Below are 15,787 nucleotides of genomic sequence, written 5' to 3'. Positions count from 1 at the left end.
GTGGTTGTCTAACTGGCCAACCGATTGGTTATCATCGAAGAAGACTCAACTCTGATCCTCAAGGCCCTAAGACTTTTCTTGCTCGCGGTGTCCACTTATCACTAGAGCCATGTTTACGTGCACCGCTTGTCGCTTGGAGTTCGCGTCGCCTGCGGAGCAGAAGGACCACTTCCGCATGGACTGGCACCGCTACAACCTGAAGCGTAAAGTGGTGGAGCTGCCGCCTGTGTCCGAGGAGCAGTTTGAGTTCCGTATGCGCAAGGTTCGCGAGGAAAAGGAAGCACAAGCTGCCAACGACCCGAAACAGAAGCAGCACGATCGTAAGGAACAAATCAAGAAGGCAGGCGTCAAGACGCTGCTCAAATGTGTGCCTTGCAACAAGACCTTCACCACCACGAACGCTCACGAGAACCACTTGGCGTCTAAGAAGCATTTGGCTAACGCAAAGAAGAACCCAGGGGTCGCCTCAACGGTGGAGACTGTTGAGAAGCAGATGGAAGTCGTCTCGTTAGATGATGGCCCTGATGAGGATTCACAACCCAGCGATCCCAAGGAGATGACGGAGGAGGAGCTGGTTAAGGAGATCGAGGAGTACAAGAAGCAGGTGCCGCTTGAAAAGGAAGACTGCATCTTCTGTTCGCACCATGCAGCGGACTTTGACGCGTGCTTGGCACACATGCTGAAGGAACACGGCTTCTTCATCCCTGATGTAGAGTTCTTGGTGGATCTCGAGGGGTTGATCAGCTATTTGGCAGAGAAGGTCAAGGTGGGCTTCTACTGTTTGTACTGCAACGGTAAGGGCAAGTCCTTCCGTTCGCATCAAGATGTACAGAAGCACATGACGTCGCTTTCTCATTGCAAGCTGCGTTATGAGGACGAAGACCTGGACGAGTCGGTCGAGTTCTATGACTTCTCAACGCAGTTCAAGAAGAACAGGACTGTTGCTGAGGAGGACGTCCAGTGGGAGACAGATAGCGAGGCTAGTGTCGACAGTGATGAGGAAGTCATTGAGGAGGAAGAACTCAGCGACGACGAGGACCACGAGAACACTATCGGTGTGTCCGAGACGGGCGAGTTGGTGCTAGCCAGTGGCCGCCGTCTCGGTCGCCGTGAGTTCCGCCGCTACTACAAGCAGAGGTTCCGTCCGGACGAGACACGTGCGTCCGTGCTTGCTGCTCACAAGGAGAACTTGTTGCTGGCATACCAAACAGCGGGCGTCGACCCTCGCGCTGGCAGCACAGCGCTGTCGACAGCGTTTGTGGCCAACTTCCTCAAGAAGCGTAACAACATCGCTGGCGGCATGTCCATCGTCGAGGCCAAGCGCAAAAACTTTTGGCACGAGAAGAACCGCTCTCGTCTGGACAATCGTAGCCACAAACTGCAGAAGAACCCGAACCGTAGGATCATGGTGACGGTCTAAGTAGAGGAAACAAAACAATACACGTCCATTTTAGCCGCTGCGATTTACAGAGGACTTGACCGTGCAGTGTCCACATACGTCAGCCTGGACATGAGTTGGATCCAAGGGAGGATCTCTCACGAACGGTCCCTGTCCAGCCATTTTGCGTCGCATGCGATGGCTTCCCTTGACATGTAGGCAGGGATGCCGAATATTGCATTTTTATCTATTGCTAATCAAAGCAGAAAATAAATACTAGAGCTGACTAGACCAAAATAGATTATTGAACTTCCTCAGCTCAAAAAATAGATTATTGGTGCAGCAAAATTGTTAAACAGCGAGGGCACCAGTATCAAAGAATGTATGGCCAATTAAACACCGCCCAATAGATTATTGGTGCTACAACGGGAGCGAAAATTAATAATTGATCTTCCTCTCCAGAAAGTCTCCAATAGATAATTGGTGCTTTCTTATTGCAATAATTGCAGCACCAATTTATTTTTCGGCATCCCTGCATGTAGGCTCGTCTTCCTTTTAGGCAGAAAGTGCCAACCACGGCGATAACTCAAATCATTTGAGCCAAATGCGCTCCCGATTGCGGCAATCATTGCCAATGCGCGTGAGACCTTCTCGTCGAGTTCTCGGCGCGATGTTGTCGGTGTCTCCTTTCTTGTCCCTTATCTCAAACCAGTTTGAAGCTTCCGGACCGGAAGTGATGGCGTACGGATACACTCCATCTGAATAATCCAGTGAATCAGCCGAGGCTGTCTTCACTACGGGGGACAAAGTCCCGGACAGATCATCAACTAGCTGTCGATATCTTGGCTTGGACTGGAAACTTGGCCTCTACGGAATGCTTGCCACTCACATACGCATTAAATCAGAGGGAACCAGCAGTTCTGACTCAGAAAAGCAGGGAGGAAGAATCTGCTCGACCTTTTTTCGGCGACGCTGTCGATCGCCATGAAGAAGCTAAATGTCCAGCTGCAGCGTAGTAACAGCGCATAAGCCCCAGAGTTGCATATTGACTCGAGGTCGAAGCGCTATTATTTGTGTTGAAGTGACCTTCGCGGCCATGATGTCATCTCCTCTCGGATCTGAGCTCGCCATATGTTGAGCCTCAAACTTACGTACCCGTTCCTCCAGCGTCACAAACGGTTCCAGGAATACTTTATCCAAGTTTAAAAGCGATGACCCGTCCCTGGAGCTTCTCGTCGTCGATTGTGGTATGTCGCTTGTGGAGTCCGGGTTGCAGTGCCAAGATCGATCGCCGGTGGTGAGCGCTGGCTGTGAGCCATCTCGTAATTTAGCGGCGGAGACGAAGAACGGCAGCGAGCGGATCCATCTCCGCAAGCGAGAGTGATCGAGAACGATCAAGCGTGCAACAACCCTCACGCTCTGTACCGCGCAGAAGAATCAGGCCCCAAGCTTCTCACCCCAAATAGTTCCGTTCAGTCGACGATGAACCGCGTCAACACCTTCTTCTGGTCCCGGCTTAACCCCACAGGCGAGCTCGTGCGCTCTGTGGACGTGCTTCTACGCGAGCTGGTGCCGGACGACAAGCTGGATGCGGCATCTAAGAGCCTCAGCATCGCTGCGAGCACAGGCGGCGCGCTGGCTGAGCGCAAGCCCGAGTCCAACGAAGCTGTTGAGGCGGAGAGTGAGCCCAGCGCCGACGCCTGCGAACCGGATTTCGAAGGCAACCCACCACCCGAGGAAGAGTCGAGCGACGAGGAGTCTTCTAGTGAGAAGACTGTGTCCGGTGAGCTTGAGCGCAAGTGGGCCAAGATTCGCGCGGTGTTCCACGATTGGGACGAGGAGCAAGGTGACCGTGAGAAGAAGATGGACGACATGGGGGAGTTACTACTGCGCTATCGAGTACTAGAGAAGGTGCTGATGCCCAAGGTGCTGGGCCAACTGACGTTCGAAACGCGCAAGTACGTGGGCAACGTATTCCGCGCCATGACAGTGCACAACCTGCGCGGCTTCATTGAGCTTATCAGCGAGCGACCAGACATTATGCGGTGGCTAGTCGATGGCTACAACAACAATGAGACGGCGCTGATATGCGGCTCGATGCTGCGCGACTGCTTCGAGCATCAGACGCTTACAATGATCTTCTTGACGGAACTCACGCCCGAGTTCGAGTTCCTGTTTAAGGTCACGATGGAGAACAACAACTTTGACATTTCCGCCGACGCGCTCATTAACATCTCGCGACTACTGACTGTCCACAAGACGGCGACTGTGCAAGTTCTAGATGAGTCATTCGACCGCGTCTTTGGGCTTTTAAATAGTCTGTTGACGTCGCAGAACTACGCTACGAGGAGGCAGGCACTACAGCTGCTGTCGGAGCTGTTGCTAGATCCCGTAAACTTTGCTGTCATGCAGAGATACGTCGCCTCACGCAACAATTTGAAACAGATTATGTTGCTGTTGCGTGAACCCAGTGAGGCCTTGCGAATGGACGCTTTCCACGTCTTCAAAATCTTCGTGGCCAATCCGAACAAGTCGACGGAGGTCGAGCAGCTCCTGGTGCGTAACCGCGAGAAGCTATTAGCGTTCGTGAGCGATTTCGGCAAGGCCAAATCCAGCCGAGACTTCCTTCAAGAGAGGTCGCTGCTGGTGTTCGCGCTAGAGCGAATGGCCGAGAAAACTCAGGAGCAAGCCACGCGACCAGCGTCCTTGTCGAACGCGTAACAGGTGTGAACAATAGTAGACACAAGAGCAGCTCGGCCGTCAAGGCAGTACAAGATAGTATTTAAAAGGATAGGGAGAGATGACATACCGCGCAACAGGTTGAGCGCGACCAAGATTTAAATGCTGCAATGGCAAATGCAACTAGGAATCTCGTGGGAAACAGGTGTCCATCCATTCTACATTTTCGATGGGCCTATCGGGCGTCGAAACGTCGAAACGCCACGTTCACAGGCAAAAGTCTATCCGATGCCAAGTTGCATGCCACGCTACTTGTAGCTGCTTTATGCTGCGCCACTCGTTGGGTCCTCGATTTGCCTTGCATCCGTTGCAAGTTGAGTTGCACAGGCAGTTGAGCAAATTTGCCCGCACGCATGGCTACAATTGGCTTGTCACCTATTTAGGTGACAAGGCTGAAACGCTGGTGCGACATTGGCGCAACATAAGCCGAATTTTGTTTTCGAGCTTCTGTTTTTCCCATAGTCTGTCGTGCTGTCGAAGAGCGAGGACGAGGCCTGCAGGAAAGCCTCGCTGGTCGATTGTTTTTGGTGGCCGCGCGCAGCTCCCAATCAACAGTTTGCAGTGCGCCGGTCCCTCGCAGTGTGGAAGCGCTCTCTCTGCAGTTCCCGCTCGTGCTATTTTCCTCTCAAGACGTCTCCTGTACGCCATCACACACTCCAATCCACAATGATTGACGAAGACTCCATCTCGGTCGTGATCACGGCCTCTAAGGAAGTCGAAGGCGGCGACACGCTCGAAAGCGGTGAAGGCAGCACCAAGCTCCACAACAAGCGCCATAAATACACTATATACACAGTATTTGTGCGCAATGTCACGACTGGAGGTAAATGCGTCGTGCGGAGGCGCTACTCGGATTTTTTCAAGTTGCGCAAGGAGCTCATGGAGCTCGTGTGCTGGGGCCACTGTGGCTTTTGCGAGCATTACGTGCAGCAGATCGCTGACTATCCGTTCCCGCGCCGAAGACTACTGCGCTCGAGCCGCAAGGCTGTGGTGAAGGAGCGTATGGATAGCCTCGGACTATTTTTGAGGCACATGCTGCTGTGCATTATGGCGCGCAGCTTCGAGAACTGCTCACAGGCTTGCCAGAACATTGAGAACTGCATCTTACAGTCCTTTTTACAAATGGATCAGACGGAAACGCTGTTTCCTACCATGGCGTCCAAGCAGCGCCCCATTGAGATCCTGCAGGCCATGGAGGTGAAACGCCAGCAGCAGATTAAGGCCGCAGGACTCCGCACCAAGAGCCTGGCATACACGACGCTGTCAGACCAGAGCGACCATTCCAGAATGTCACGTAACCAGCGCCAAGTAGGCACAGACACATGCCATCTCTGTCTTCAGAAGTGGACGCACTGTTATTGCAACAGCGACCAGGACAGTGTGTACCCTGTCAATATTCCGAGAGTGAGCAACGGTTACGAGAGTCCAGTCCACGAGCGTCCCAGTGTCTCGATGATTGACAGCGACACCAGTCGATGCAGTCGCTGCGAGAACGAATGGAACCACTGCTACTGCTGTCAACAAGTATCTCCGACGGCTTCGTCGGTATGTACGGACCGCTGAGCGACAGCAGGTACACATGTAAACCATATTCCCTTGGAGCCACATCCGCCCAATTATTGTAGGGCAAGCAATAATCGAAAAATATTGTAATTCCTGTTTGTCGAAGTGTTTTCAATTATGGGTACTTTACATTTCGTTATTATAATTGGGTCATCACTTTGAAAATGAGTGGGCGAAGGAATGGAGTGCCGTGGCTGGACTGGTCCGAGTGGCAAGAGGTGCATGTTGGTCTCTTCAGCACTGACCTGTTCGTTCAGCAGCGTGCCGTATCTCGTGTGGCTTCCTGGCGCAGTCGCGTGCAGCTTCCAGTTGCCGTCAATGCCACAGCGCAGTTAGTGGAGCTGCTGCTTCATGAGTCTATGGCACAGCATCATCATCACGCAGTGGGTGTGAGCTCACGGTCGCATATGGAGCTTTCGTTACTGTACGCGAGTGTCATTGTGCGGTGTGTGAACGGCCTGGTGGATGGCTCGCAGAAGGGCGCGTATGCCACGGCCGTGAGTACCTTAGCGCATCGAATCGGCATCCCGCTCTGGGTCGTGGATCTGCGCCACGAATCCTCGCACAACCAGCTGCCGTCACTACCGGTGTTGCGTTTCGCTGCTCAGCATCTACTAGCGTGGCTTCGTGCCAATTATTGGGGAGCTCAGGAGGATTTGATTCGAGGCCAGGTGCATCAGGTGGCCCAGTGGCTATTTGAACAGCTTCCACATCTAAGCAATGCTGAAGAAATGCAAGTGGACTCGACACAAGGAGCTCCAATGCCGTTACTGGATGCAGACAATCTTCGCAATATCGTGATACCGTTGCTGGTAGCTGGAGAGCAGTACAGTGAACGTATTGCCCCGGCAGGATTGCTGTTTCTGGGAGCACCATCGCTGGCGGAAACTCAAGATGCGGAGATCTTCCAAAAGGAAACGTTTATCACGCTGTTACTGCAACTACAGCCACTGTGGAGAGGTCTTAGTGCCTCATTACTGGCGAGATTATGTCGGAAGGTATTTGACACGATTCGTCCGCCCAAAACGCGTCGACAAAGCGAAGATGGGGACGATGAATCCATCAACATTGATACTTTACAGCAGAATGAAGTGGACTTGGCACTGCAGTGGATCAAGTTCATGGCGAGTAGTGAATACCGAGAAAGGATAAAGCTTCAGATCGGCCCAATTGAAGATCTGTGCCGATGTGGAGCTGAAATGCTTGTTCTTGCCGAGAAACTCAAGGCTGACGAAGCTGCAGGAGAGCACACGGAGCTGCTAGAACGCTTTCTGACTACATTAAAGTCGAGCAAAGCCATTAGAAACCACTCAACTCTAGCCACTGAAGCAGCAAATGCAACGAGTGTGGCAACCGCGTCTGGCTGGACTCAACTGTCTGCTTGGGTGGAGAGTCCACTTGGACTTCGCCACTGCTACACAAGTTACAACAGCTCCAATCAGCAGCAAGTGTGTGAATATTCACTTGACGATGACATGCTGATGCCTGACAGCACGACGTTTGTCGCCCCTGATGAAGACGAAGAAGATAGCACTAAAGCCGACGCAGAGAAGACTATTGATGCGTTGATGGAAGACTTGGACGCTGCGTACGACACTGCGCTCCAGCACAACCTAGAGTTACAGACCACGATCACTCGTGACGGTCTTCGACAAGGCAGTAGCACAACTGTTCTCCCCAAACAAGAGCTGCAACGTATCCAGGGGGAGATTGAGATCTGGTAAGCAAGATGTAGCGTGCAAATAGAGACACATTGATGGCGTTGAGACAAAGACTGTCATCCATTATTCGCTGGCAGCTTCCACGAGTCTACAGAATAAACTTGGAGAGGTCCGTCTTCTTCATGAGTTTGCCAACACGTTCAAGCACGAACTCCGCCGTGATCGTGACAGTGGAGCCTGCCTCCATCTCGGAACTGTCGAAGCTAATGTCCTCCACTACCTTCTCCACCACCGTGTGCAGACGTCGAGCCCCAATGTTCTCAATCGTCTGGTTGATCTCCGCAGCAACACGAGCGATCTCACGGACTGCATCGTCCGTGAAGTTCAAGGTCACACCTTCAGTCTTGATAAGCTCAGTCTGCTGCTTGATGAGGTTCGTCACAGGCTCCGTCAGGATCCGATGCAGATCTTCCTCAGTCAATCCCTTGAGCTCCACACGAATAGGCAGACGACCTTGCAGCTCGGCCAGAAGATCCGATGGCTTTGACGAGTGGAAAGCTCCAGAGCCCACGAACAAAATGTGGTCCGTATTAACGTTGCCATGCTTTGTCGAGATTACACTGCCTTCAATCAGAGGCAACAAGTCACGCTGTACACCTTCACTGCTTGGGTCGGAAGAGCGACGGAAGTCTCCACTAGAGCAGATCTTGTCGATCTCATCAATGAACACGATGCCGTTCTCCTCAGTCTCCTGGATAGCTTCACGCACGACGTCGGTCATGTCGATAGCGTTCTCCATTTCCATCTCTTCAAACACTTCACGGGACTCGGCAATTGTCATGCGTTTACGCTCCGTCTTCTTCTCTCCGAACGCTCGGCCAAATACTTCCATGGAGATGCCCTTACCTTCACCTCCGACGAATGAGATGGGCTGGTTGCCAGGGTTCGTGGACACAGGCACATCGAACTCGATAATACGGTCTTCCAACTCTCCAGTACGTAACAGACGCTCGAAGGTGGCACGAGAGCGCTCCGCTACGTTGGCGCCAGTAAGCACGTCCAAGATGCGGCTCTCCACGAGGTGCTGCACCTGTTTGCGCAGGCGCTCCTTGCGGTGTTTCTTGACCATGTTGATGGCGTTTTCCACAAGATCACGGATGATCTGGTCCACGTCGCGACCGTGGAAGCCCACCTCAGTGAACTTGGTGGCTTCCACCTTGACAAACGGAGCCTCAGACAGCTTGGCTAGGCGACGGGCGATCTCTGTCTTACCACAGCCCGTAGGACCGATCATTAGGATGTTTTTAGGGCTTACTTCCTGACGCAGCTCGTCCGAGATCTTCTGACGACGCCAACGATTGCGTAACGCGATGGCTACTGCGCGTTTGGCGTCGGCCTGGCCCACAATGTACTTGTTGAGCTGCTCCACGACCTCACGCGGCTTCAATTTGCGCCCAATGTCATCCTCGTCTTCCTCTTCGGCTACAACCTCTTCTACAACCTGCACGGGGACAGCGGCGTCTTCCTCCGAGGCCTGAGGAGCGGCAGTGGAAAACGTTCGCAGCGTCTGAGACGACTGGAACAGCACGCGCGACTGGATCTGAGAGTGTGAAGCAGTAGGAGGCACTGACGCTTGCTGCGCGCGACGCGTGAGGCTCTTGAACGCCTGCGAGTGCACAGCGCGACGCATGCTGGACGCCATGATTGCTCCTTTAGTTTCTTTTTGGCGAATGCCGTCCCCTCCTTCGGCGCCGGAAGATACAGACGAAACACTTACCTGAGACTATCATAAATAAGAAACACAACCTTAAATAGCTGATATCCAAGTGCAAACAAAAACCTCGTTACCTGTAGCATTTAATGCAATGACAGATCAGAAATTATAAGAGTTATGATAAGGAAAACGATGCGCAATCCTCTGACCAATCAGTGCTGACTATCTTCAATTTTCCTCCAATCGTACACATCATAAGCATGACGTGTACCACAACAATAGAACCATCACTCACGTATTTCATTGCCATCACCAACCGGATCCCAGACAAAAATCCGCGCTCGACGTCACTTTAGTCGCTGCCGCCATGGCCCCCAAGAAGAACAAGCAGCGTGAGAAGCAGGAGCAAAGTCGCGCGTCCTCTAGTGCACGTGCGCACCAATCGCTACTGTCCAGTGCAGGCTCCAATGCCGCGCCACCAGCTTTCATCGGCTTCGCAAGCTTCGCGCAACCAGCGCCCAATGCCATACAGGCGACGCCAAAGACCGGCGCGTTCTACGCCAAGCCCGTAGTACAGAGTATCTACGACGGATCAGACCACGAGATTGCGCTGGCACTTAAAATGCTGGCCAAGAAAGGAGCCGTGACTAAGATCAAGGCACTCCAGACCTTCCTCACGGACGTATTGCCTCCCCGCCAGCCGGCTGAGATCCGTCCAATGCTCGGCCACTTCACGCAGCTCTACACCTTCGAGATGCGCGACCAGAACGATCGCAAAGTCCGTCAAATGCTTAACGAAGTGCTAGCCGCACTAGCCGACAAGATGCGGCCACGAGCCTTCGTCCCGCACTTGCAGCGACTGTTGCCCTACTGGTACTTAGCAATGCACGACGTCAATGCGGACGTGGCTACAGTAGCCAATAAGGCATTCAATACGCTGTTCCCGGAGACCGAAATGCACAAAACAGTGCTGGAGGACCACCTTCCAGCTATTATGGAAGAGTTCCAGAGCTTCTTCTCCAAAACTCCCGATGCATTCGAAGGAATCCCCTTGCAACCTGACGAGAAAGAAGAACGATACGAGCGATGCGTCTCCGCTGCTGTGCTCAGTATTAACGCAGTGATTAAGTTCTTTAGCAGCCAAGACATGACAGACACGTTAAATGACCACGATGCCAGTCTCTCAGTTGCCACGGTGGTATCATCTGACAAGTTGACGCGTCTAGCGACTGCAGCGTCCAAACATCCGAATTTCTCGCGTAATATCGTGAGGAGAGCAGTGTACGTGCTGCTTGTGACACTCTGTACAGACGCCAAGTCGATTATTGCTGCACGTGAAGAATCTTTTGGCAAGGTGGTGCTTGGAATCCTCGGGGATAAAAGCCCTGCTAACCACGAAGCCATGTGGAATGCTGTGCTCACGTTCCTACACACTTTCCCCACTGTGTGGCAGTCAAGTACTAGCTTCCCCAAGTTCGTGACTAGTGCTGTGTACCCACGACTGTTTGCCCAGATCAGACATGGATTTCACGGTTCTGGACGCTCGTCGTTCCCTTCGTTACTGCCGTTTTTGTCGCTGGTCCCTCTGAATGTCGCTGTTAACTCTGTCAAGGGGCAGTCAGCATTGTATACTGGAGTGTTGGAGCAGTGTTGGAAGTTTATCGAGTCGAAGGACGCACGCTTCAGTGAGCCGCCAGCCATTACTGCGTTTTACGAGTGTATCACAGGCATGTTCATTATCTTCTTGAAGGAAGACGCGGCGTGGCTAAGTGGACAAGATGCGGAGACGAACTATGTGAACCAATTCGAGAAGGTCTTTGTGTCTTCGCTCACGACGACGCTGAGCTCTCCGGAGTTTCCAGAGGCAGAAGTCGGACTCTTTGCTAGTAGTTTGATGAAGCTGAACAGCCGTTTACGCACTTTTTCAAGTGATTCCGCTGTGCTTGACAGTCTGAAGGAGGATTTTGCGGAGAAGCTTCATTCGTGGACAAGACAAGCTATCAGTGCGATGGTAAATAAGATAATGTTCGTGCCTTCGAGGGTGAACGCATTGATCACCGCTGGTGTTGCTGCTGCGAAGGAGAGAAGTGAAGACCATGAGGCTGCGCAGTGGTTGTTGACGAGCAAGGAGCTTTACGCACAGTGCCTTGACCAGGTGGACAGTCTAGTAGCCGAACCAACGTTCTCTCCAGCCAAGAACACGTCGATTGCGCAGTTGTTGGAGGCGATTAATGGCGTTTGTCAGGCTCATCCGTTGGATTTATTGGTGTTGAGGGACACTAAAACGACAGTGGAGACGCATTTCGAGGATCATTACCGCCCCGTGCTTCGCGTGTTGTCCGAATGGAAGCGATCAGTCGGTAACAAGAGTGTGGACAAAACAATGCGTGCTACTCTACAGCTCACGCAGCCATTTTTCCTTGCTGCAAAGGAGAAGAAGCAGTTTTTGCTGCAGCTTTTCAAGGATTGTGATGTTCAGTTCGGCGATATGAAGGAGGCGAGCGATATCATTCAGTACGGACTGCAGTTCCCGATTACAGAGCAGAGTAGCAAGTTGTGGTTGTCTTGCGGGAGTTGGCAAAGCCGCTTTCAGAGTGAAGTCTCGGCTTACGACGAAGCGGATGCAGTTTTACAAGGACTGCAAGCGATCTGGCAAGGCAAGCTGCTTGACGAGTTCTTGATGATCAGTTTGAAGGGAAGACTTGACGACTTGGACGCCGGTGCCTTTTCTACGCTTTTAAAGGCCTGTCTTGGCAGTCTGACTAGCTCTCCGGTCGTGAGTTCTGATGCTGTGGTGATCCTGTGTCACTTTGTGCTTCAACACGGCGCAGACAGCAGCGACGCAGTTGTGGTGCAGATGCTGACGCAGCTGTGCGAGTTGTTTTTCAAGCTCAACGGAGAACTACCCGCTGAACTCGAAGCTGTCGAAGGTCAGCTGTACAAGCAGCTCTTCCACCTGTCAGCAAGAGGCAGCTACCGCGCGGAAGCTAGTGCTCTGTGGGCTCGAACTGTGCGCCACTCACTCAAGAATTGGTCGAGAACGCGAACAGAGGCGTTTGTGAACGAATTGGCTGGATACATCAATGAGCTCCTCCTTGCAGACTTGCCAGCAGGAACTGTGTCGTTCAACACCAAGTTGTTTGCAGCGTACGTTAAGAGCTACGTGCAGCTTGGCGCGGACCAGACGTTCTTCTCAGCCTCGCAGCTTGTGGTGAAACTGGATGCGATCAACTTGCGATGCAGTGAGGATTGTCAGCAGACGTTATTCTACAGTCGCGTGCTGTCGGGTTTGGGACAAGTTTGTGAGGATGAACAAGTCGTGGACGTCCTGCAAGCGTACTTCACTTCGTTGGCAGCTGAGGATGAAGACAAGGCGGTGGATCTTTGTGCCAAGCTGGTGGATCTCGATGTGACCCATGCGTTGACCTGGGTCGTGTTCCATTCGGACGATCACATTCAGCGTGGCGTTGATCTTGTGGAGATTTTGGAGAGCTATCTGACTCTGGAGCATTTGTATGAAGCATTGAAGGTGTCGTCGGATGTTTTGGATAAGGTACTTGCAGCTGCTCTTGATGAGCGTAAACGCGAGAGTGGAGTGCACCGCGACTTGGTGTTCTTGAGCAAGAATCAAAGTGCTGTTACGAGTCAGAAAGAGGGTGCACTTACGCAAAAGCAGCACACGAAGCTGGATGAACTCTGTGTTGCAGTGTTATCCACTTTTAGCTCCGTTGCGAAGCGAGTGCAGTTCGTACAGGAGCTGGTGGAACGAAACGGTGACTGGAAGACGGAAGCTACACAGATTGTTGCTATCTCACTGTATTCGGAGCAGGAAATTAACGATGAAGTTGTGGCAGCGCTTGAGAGCTTCTTTGCTCTCTGCGATCGTGACGTTGTCTCCGAGTCTGCGAGTGGATTGTTTGAGTATTTGCGATTAACTACGCGAGGAGTAAAAGAGGAAGGCAGGCTATCCAGCTTTTCCAAGCGAGAAGTCATCAATCGCTCGACGCAGGAATGTGTTATTGATCAACTAGTGGAGATGCTCGCGCCGAGCTCGTCCACTGTTGTGGAAGTTGATGAATGGATTGCTATCACGGAGTATGTGGGAGCTCTCGCTGTGTACTTGCCTGACGCGACGTCTGAATTACGAGATAAGTGGGAGAAACTTGCACGATTGCTAGTGACGCATGCGATTGCCGGCAAGTCCGAGACGGCCAAGACTGCTGCGCTTAAGATCCAGAAGCGCAGCTCGAGTCTCGGGGACCGACGGATCATCAAGAGCGACGAGGAGCAGATTGTGCTTGGCTACTCTAACGAGGTCGTCACTGCGCGCTTGGCTTTGATGGAACTCGTGAGTGCGATGTACGACTCCAACCCCGACGCGCTACACGAGCTTGCTGCTCACTACCGTGAAGCACTTCTATCCACGGTACTCTGTGCTCTTTCAGAGAGTGCTGAGATCAAGGCAAGTATCGTGACCACATACGTGGCGTTAACGTCTCCATCGCAGTGTTTTCAGCTTGTCACTCTCTGGTTCGGTGTCGAAAAGGTACTTGAAAGTGTTCTCTCCGCGTTGCGTTCGACGTTGACGAGTATCCACGACGCTGATCACGTGAATCGTCTTGTATTGGAATCTTTCGGTGGCATTGAAACCCTCGCATCTCTGTTCAATAGCAAGCGCTATCCACTGCAACCAGTGCTGCGTTTGTTGCTGTACATCCTGGCGTCGTACAGCGGAGCGCTACGTTTGCATAACTACGACGCGAATGCAATCGATGTGAATGCTGAGGACGAGGCAGCGACTGAATCTGCGCTGGCTAAGGTGCTGATCCCCAAGGCTCTGCGCTCAGCGTTACGTGCTGTGTTCACGGACAAGAGTGGGGACAATAGCGCTGCCAATATCCGTATGCGCAGTCGTAAACAAAAGTTGCAGGAGCGAGAGGATATCACGGGCAAGTTGCTACTCTGGGATCTGTTCCTCCAACTGTTCCCCTCAAGTGGAAGCGACAGCAGTGACGGCAATGGTCCTTCATCTACACTCATCGCGTCGTCGCTGAGCTCCTACGTCTCGCGTCATGGAATGCTCACGAGTTTCCTGAACTTCAGTTCCTCATTGTTATCGCAAGACGCATCGAAGATGGCGACGGCGGAGCTACAAGACACTGCGCTCTTTGACGTCACAGACTTGGACAAGAAGGAGAACGATGAGACCTGGAGTCTTGACAAAACTCACGTGTTCCAACTGGGCACGCGTGTCTTCTTCCGGACTGTGGTTCGTCTCCCTGCAATGGTGCGGTCTTGGTGGAATGATGATTGCTCGCGAGCCACGAGAAGCTGGGCTGCCAAGTACTTTGAGGACCACATCACTCCGTCAGTGCTTGCAGCTGAGCTGGAACTAATTCAAAAGGCAAGTGAGAACACATCTACCGAGTCGTGGGACGATGAAGAGATGACAGTGAAGGGCAGTCGTGTGTCTCGGGAGATCACCACGACGTATATGAAGGACGAATGCGCTTTGGAAATGGTTGTGCGTGTGCCGTCTTCCTACCCGCTGCGTTGTGTGGAGGTCGAGTGTACGAAGCGTATCGGTATCTCGGAAGATCGCTGGCGGCGTTGGGTGTTGCAAATTATTCGAGTGACGTCGTCTCGTGATGGTTCGTTGCTGGACGCTGTGTTGCTGTGGAAACATAATGTGGACAAGGAGTTTGAAGGAGTGGAGCCGTGTCCGATTTGTTACTCCATCCTGAACCCCAAGAACATGGGGTTGCCGTCGTTGCCATGCAAAACATGCAACAACAAGTACCACAATTCGTGTCTGTACAAGTGGTTCAACCAATCTGGCAAAAACAAGTGTCCGATTTGCCAACAGCCTTTTTGCTAGGCAACAAAGTGGAAAACAACAAGAATAGCAGAAAAAAAATATCGGGTTAGTTATTTCAAATAACTTAGTGCTCAACACGAGATAGAGCGATATGTGCATTTGCTTGTGTACATTGGTATCTAACAAATGACGCAGCCGCAGCCTGCCGACTCCACCGTCTTGGCAGCCGTGTGGCCACGTGTGGGTTCTGTAGTGGCAAATTGTTAGCCCACCTTTCGTCATTTTTTTTGCACAAATCATCTACCTCGAACTGCCTGTTGCGACTTGTGAAAGACCGAGACGTTCACGGGCGTCGGATGTGTGTCGAAGGCCGGGACGGCAGAACTCAGAGTATGTGTGTCTTGCAAAATACCGCGCCCCATGCAGATTAAGCGAACGGATTTAGCGTCCTCTGCAACAGGGACATCTACAATATCATGTGAGTTTTAATTTGGGTCTTTTAAAAAATTGCAGATGTGAAAACGTACTTTGGGGCCAGCTGCGAATGAGCTGCGCCTTGACCTCGGCCACTGTAGCTTCTTTTGGGAAACCCAGCTCTACGCGCACGCCATCCTGGTTGGCGAACAGGAATTTGAGCCTTAACTCGTGCTCAGTACTCCCCATGCTGCTCCGTGAGCTCTTCGTTCACGGCAAAAATGAGAGCGTTCCAAAAACAAATTTCGGTTGGGAAAGCAGCGATTGGACAAAATCGTTTCAGAGACATGATTGGGTGGCTATATTGAACAATGACTGGGCCGATCCAAATCTAGCGTAGCCTGGGAAAAATGACAAAACCTGGGGTGATTCGAATAGTAATGACAAACACAGCAAATTGGTTGGCCTGAAATTGCGAGCTTTTGTCGTAATACAAAATC

The 15,787-nt window shown here is 52.1% G+C and overlaps 8 protein-coding genes across 8 annotated transcripts; 5 read left to right on the top strand and 3 right to left on the bottom strand.

The window, feature by feature from the left end:
- Window positions 1-61: 61 nt before the first annotated feature.
- PITG_02244 (uncharacterized protein) lies at window positions 62-1,420 on the top strand (the record flags this gene model as incomplete). The annotated part of the gene is made up of 1 exon (XM_002907148.1): window positions 62-1,420. The coding sequence occupies one exon, from the start codon at window positions 110-112 to the stop codon at window positions 1,418-1,420; it is 1,311 nt and encodes a 436-aa protein (XP_002907194.1).
- A 549-nt stretch (window positions 1,421-1,969) lies between these two features.
- On the bottom strand, window positions 1,970-2,509 carry PITG_02243 (uncharacterized protein; the record flags this gene model as incomplete). The annotated part of the gene is made up of 2 exons (XM_002907147.1): window positions 1,970-2,245; window positions 2,465-2,509. 2 exons carry the CDS (start codon window positions 2,507-2,509, stop codon window positions 1,970-1,972), a joined length of 321 nt encoding a protein of 106 aa, XP_002907193.1.
- A 205-nt stretch (window positions 2,510-2,714) lies between these two features.
- Window positions 2,715-4,099, top strand: PITG_02242 (uncharacterized protein; the record flags this gene model as incomplete). The annotated part of the gene is made up of 1 exon (XM_002907146.1): window positions 2,715-4,099. One exon carries the CDS (start codon window positions 2,861-2,863, stop codon window positions 4,097-4,099), a length of 1,239 nt encoding a protein of 412 aa, XP_002907192.1.
- Window positions 4,100-4,585: 486 nt separating this feature from the next.
- Window positions 4,586-5,680, top strand: PITG_02241 (uncharacterized protein; the record flags this gene model as incomplete). The annotated part of the gene is made up of 2 exons (XM_002907145.1): window positions 4,586-5,497; window positions 5,555-5,680. The coding sequence occupies 2 exons, from the start codon at window positions 4,784-4,786 to the stop codon at window positions 5,678-5,680; spliced, it is 840 nt and encodes a 279-aa protein (XP_002907191.1).
- Window positions 5,681-5,844: 164 nt separating this feature from the next.
- PITG_02240 (uncharacterized protein) lies at window positions 5,845-7,404 on the top strand (the record flags this gene model as incomplete). The annotated part of the gene is made up of 2 exons (XM_002907144.1): window positions 5,845-6,678; window positions 6,766-7,404. 2 exons carry the CDS (start codon window positions 5,845-5,847, stop codon window positions 7,402-7,404), a joined length of 1,473 nt encoding a protein of 490 aa, XP_002907190.1.
- An 85-nt stretch (window positions 7,405-7,489) lies between these two features.
- On the bottom strand, window positions 7,490-9,053 carry PITG_02239 (ATP-dependent hsl protease ATP-binding subunit hslU; the record flags this gene model as incomplete). Its single annotated transcript, XM_002907143.1, has 1 exon — window positions 7,490-9,053. One exon carries the CDS (start codon window positions 9,041-9,043, stop codon window positions 7,490-7,492), a length of 1,554 nt encoding a protein of 517 aa, XP_002907189.1.
- Window positions 9,054-9,422: 369 nt separating this feature from the next.
- PITG_02238 (uncharacterized protein) lies at window positions 9,423-14,933 on the top strand (the record flags this gene model as incomplete). The annotated part of the gene is made up of 5 exons (XM_002907142.1): window positions 9,423-11,096; window positions 11,139-11,291; window positions 11,352-11,628; window positions 11,692-12,586; window positions 12,647-14,933. The coding sequence occupies 5 exons, from the start codon at window positions 9,423-9,425 to the stop codon at window positions 14,931-14,933; spliced, it is 5,286 nt and encodes a 1,761-aa protein (XP_002907188.1).
- A 119-nt stretch (window positions 14,934-15,052) lies between these two features.
- PITG_02237 (uncharacterized protein) lies at window positions 15,053-15,536 on the bottom strand (the record flags this gene model as incomplete). The annotated part of the gene is made up of 3 exons (XM_002907141.1): window positions 15,053-15,120; window positions 15,178-15,339; window positions 15,401-15,536. 3 exons carry the CDS (start codon window positions 15,534-15,536, stop codon window positions 15,053-15,055), a joined length of 366 nt encoding a protein of 121 aa, XP_002907187.1.
- Between the last annotated feature and the right edge of the window lie 251 nt (window positions 15,537-15,787).

The sequence above is a fragment of the Phytophthora infestans genome, genomic scaffold (genome assembly GCF_000142945.1).
Source record: "Phytophthora infestans T30-4 supercont1.3 genomic scaffold, whole genome shotgun sequence".
Lineage (NCBI taxonomy): Eukaryota > Oomycota > Peronosporomycetes > Peronosporales > Peronosporaceae > Phytophthora > Phytophthora infestans.
This window is presented reverse-complemented; position numbering and strand designations above follow the sequence as displayed.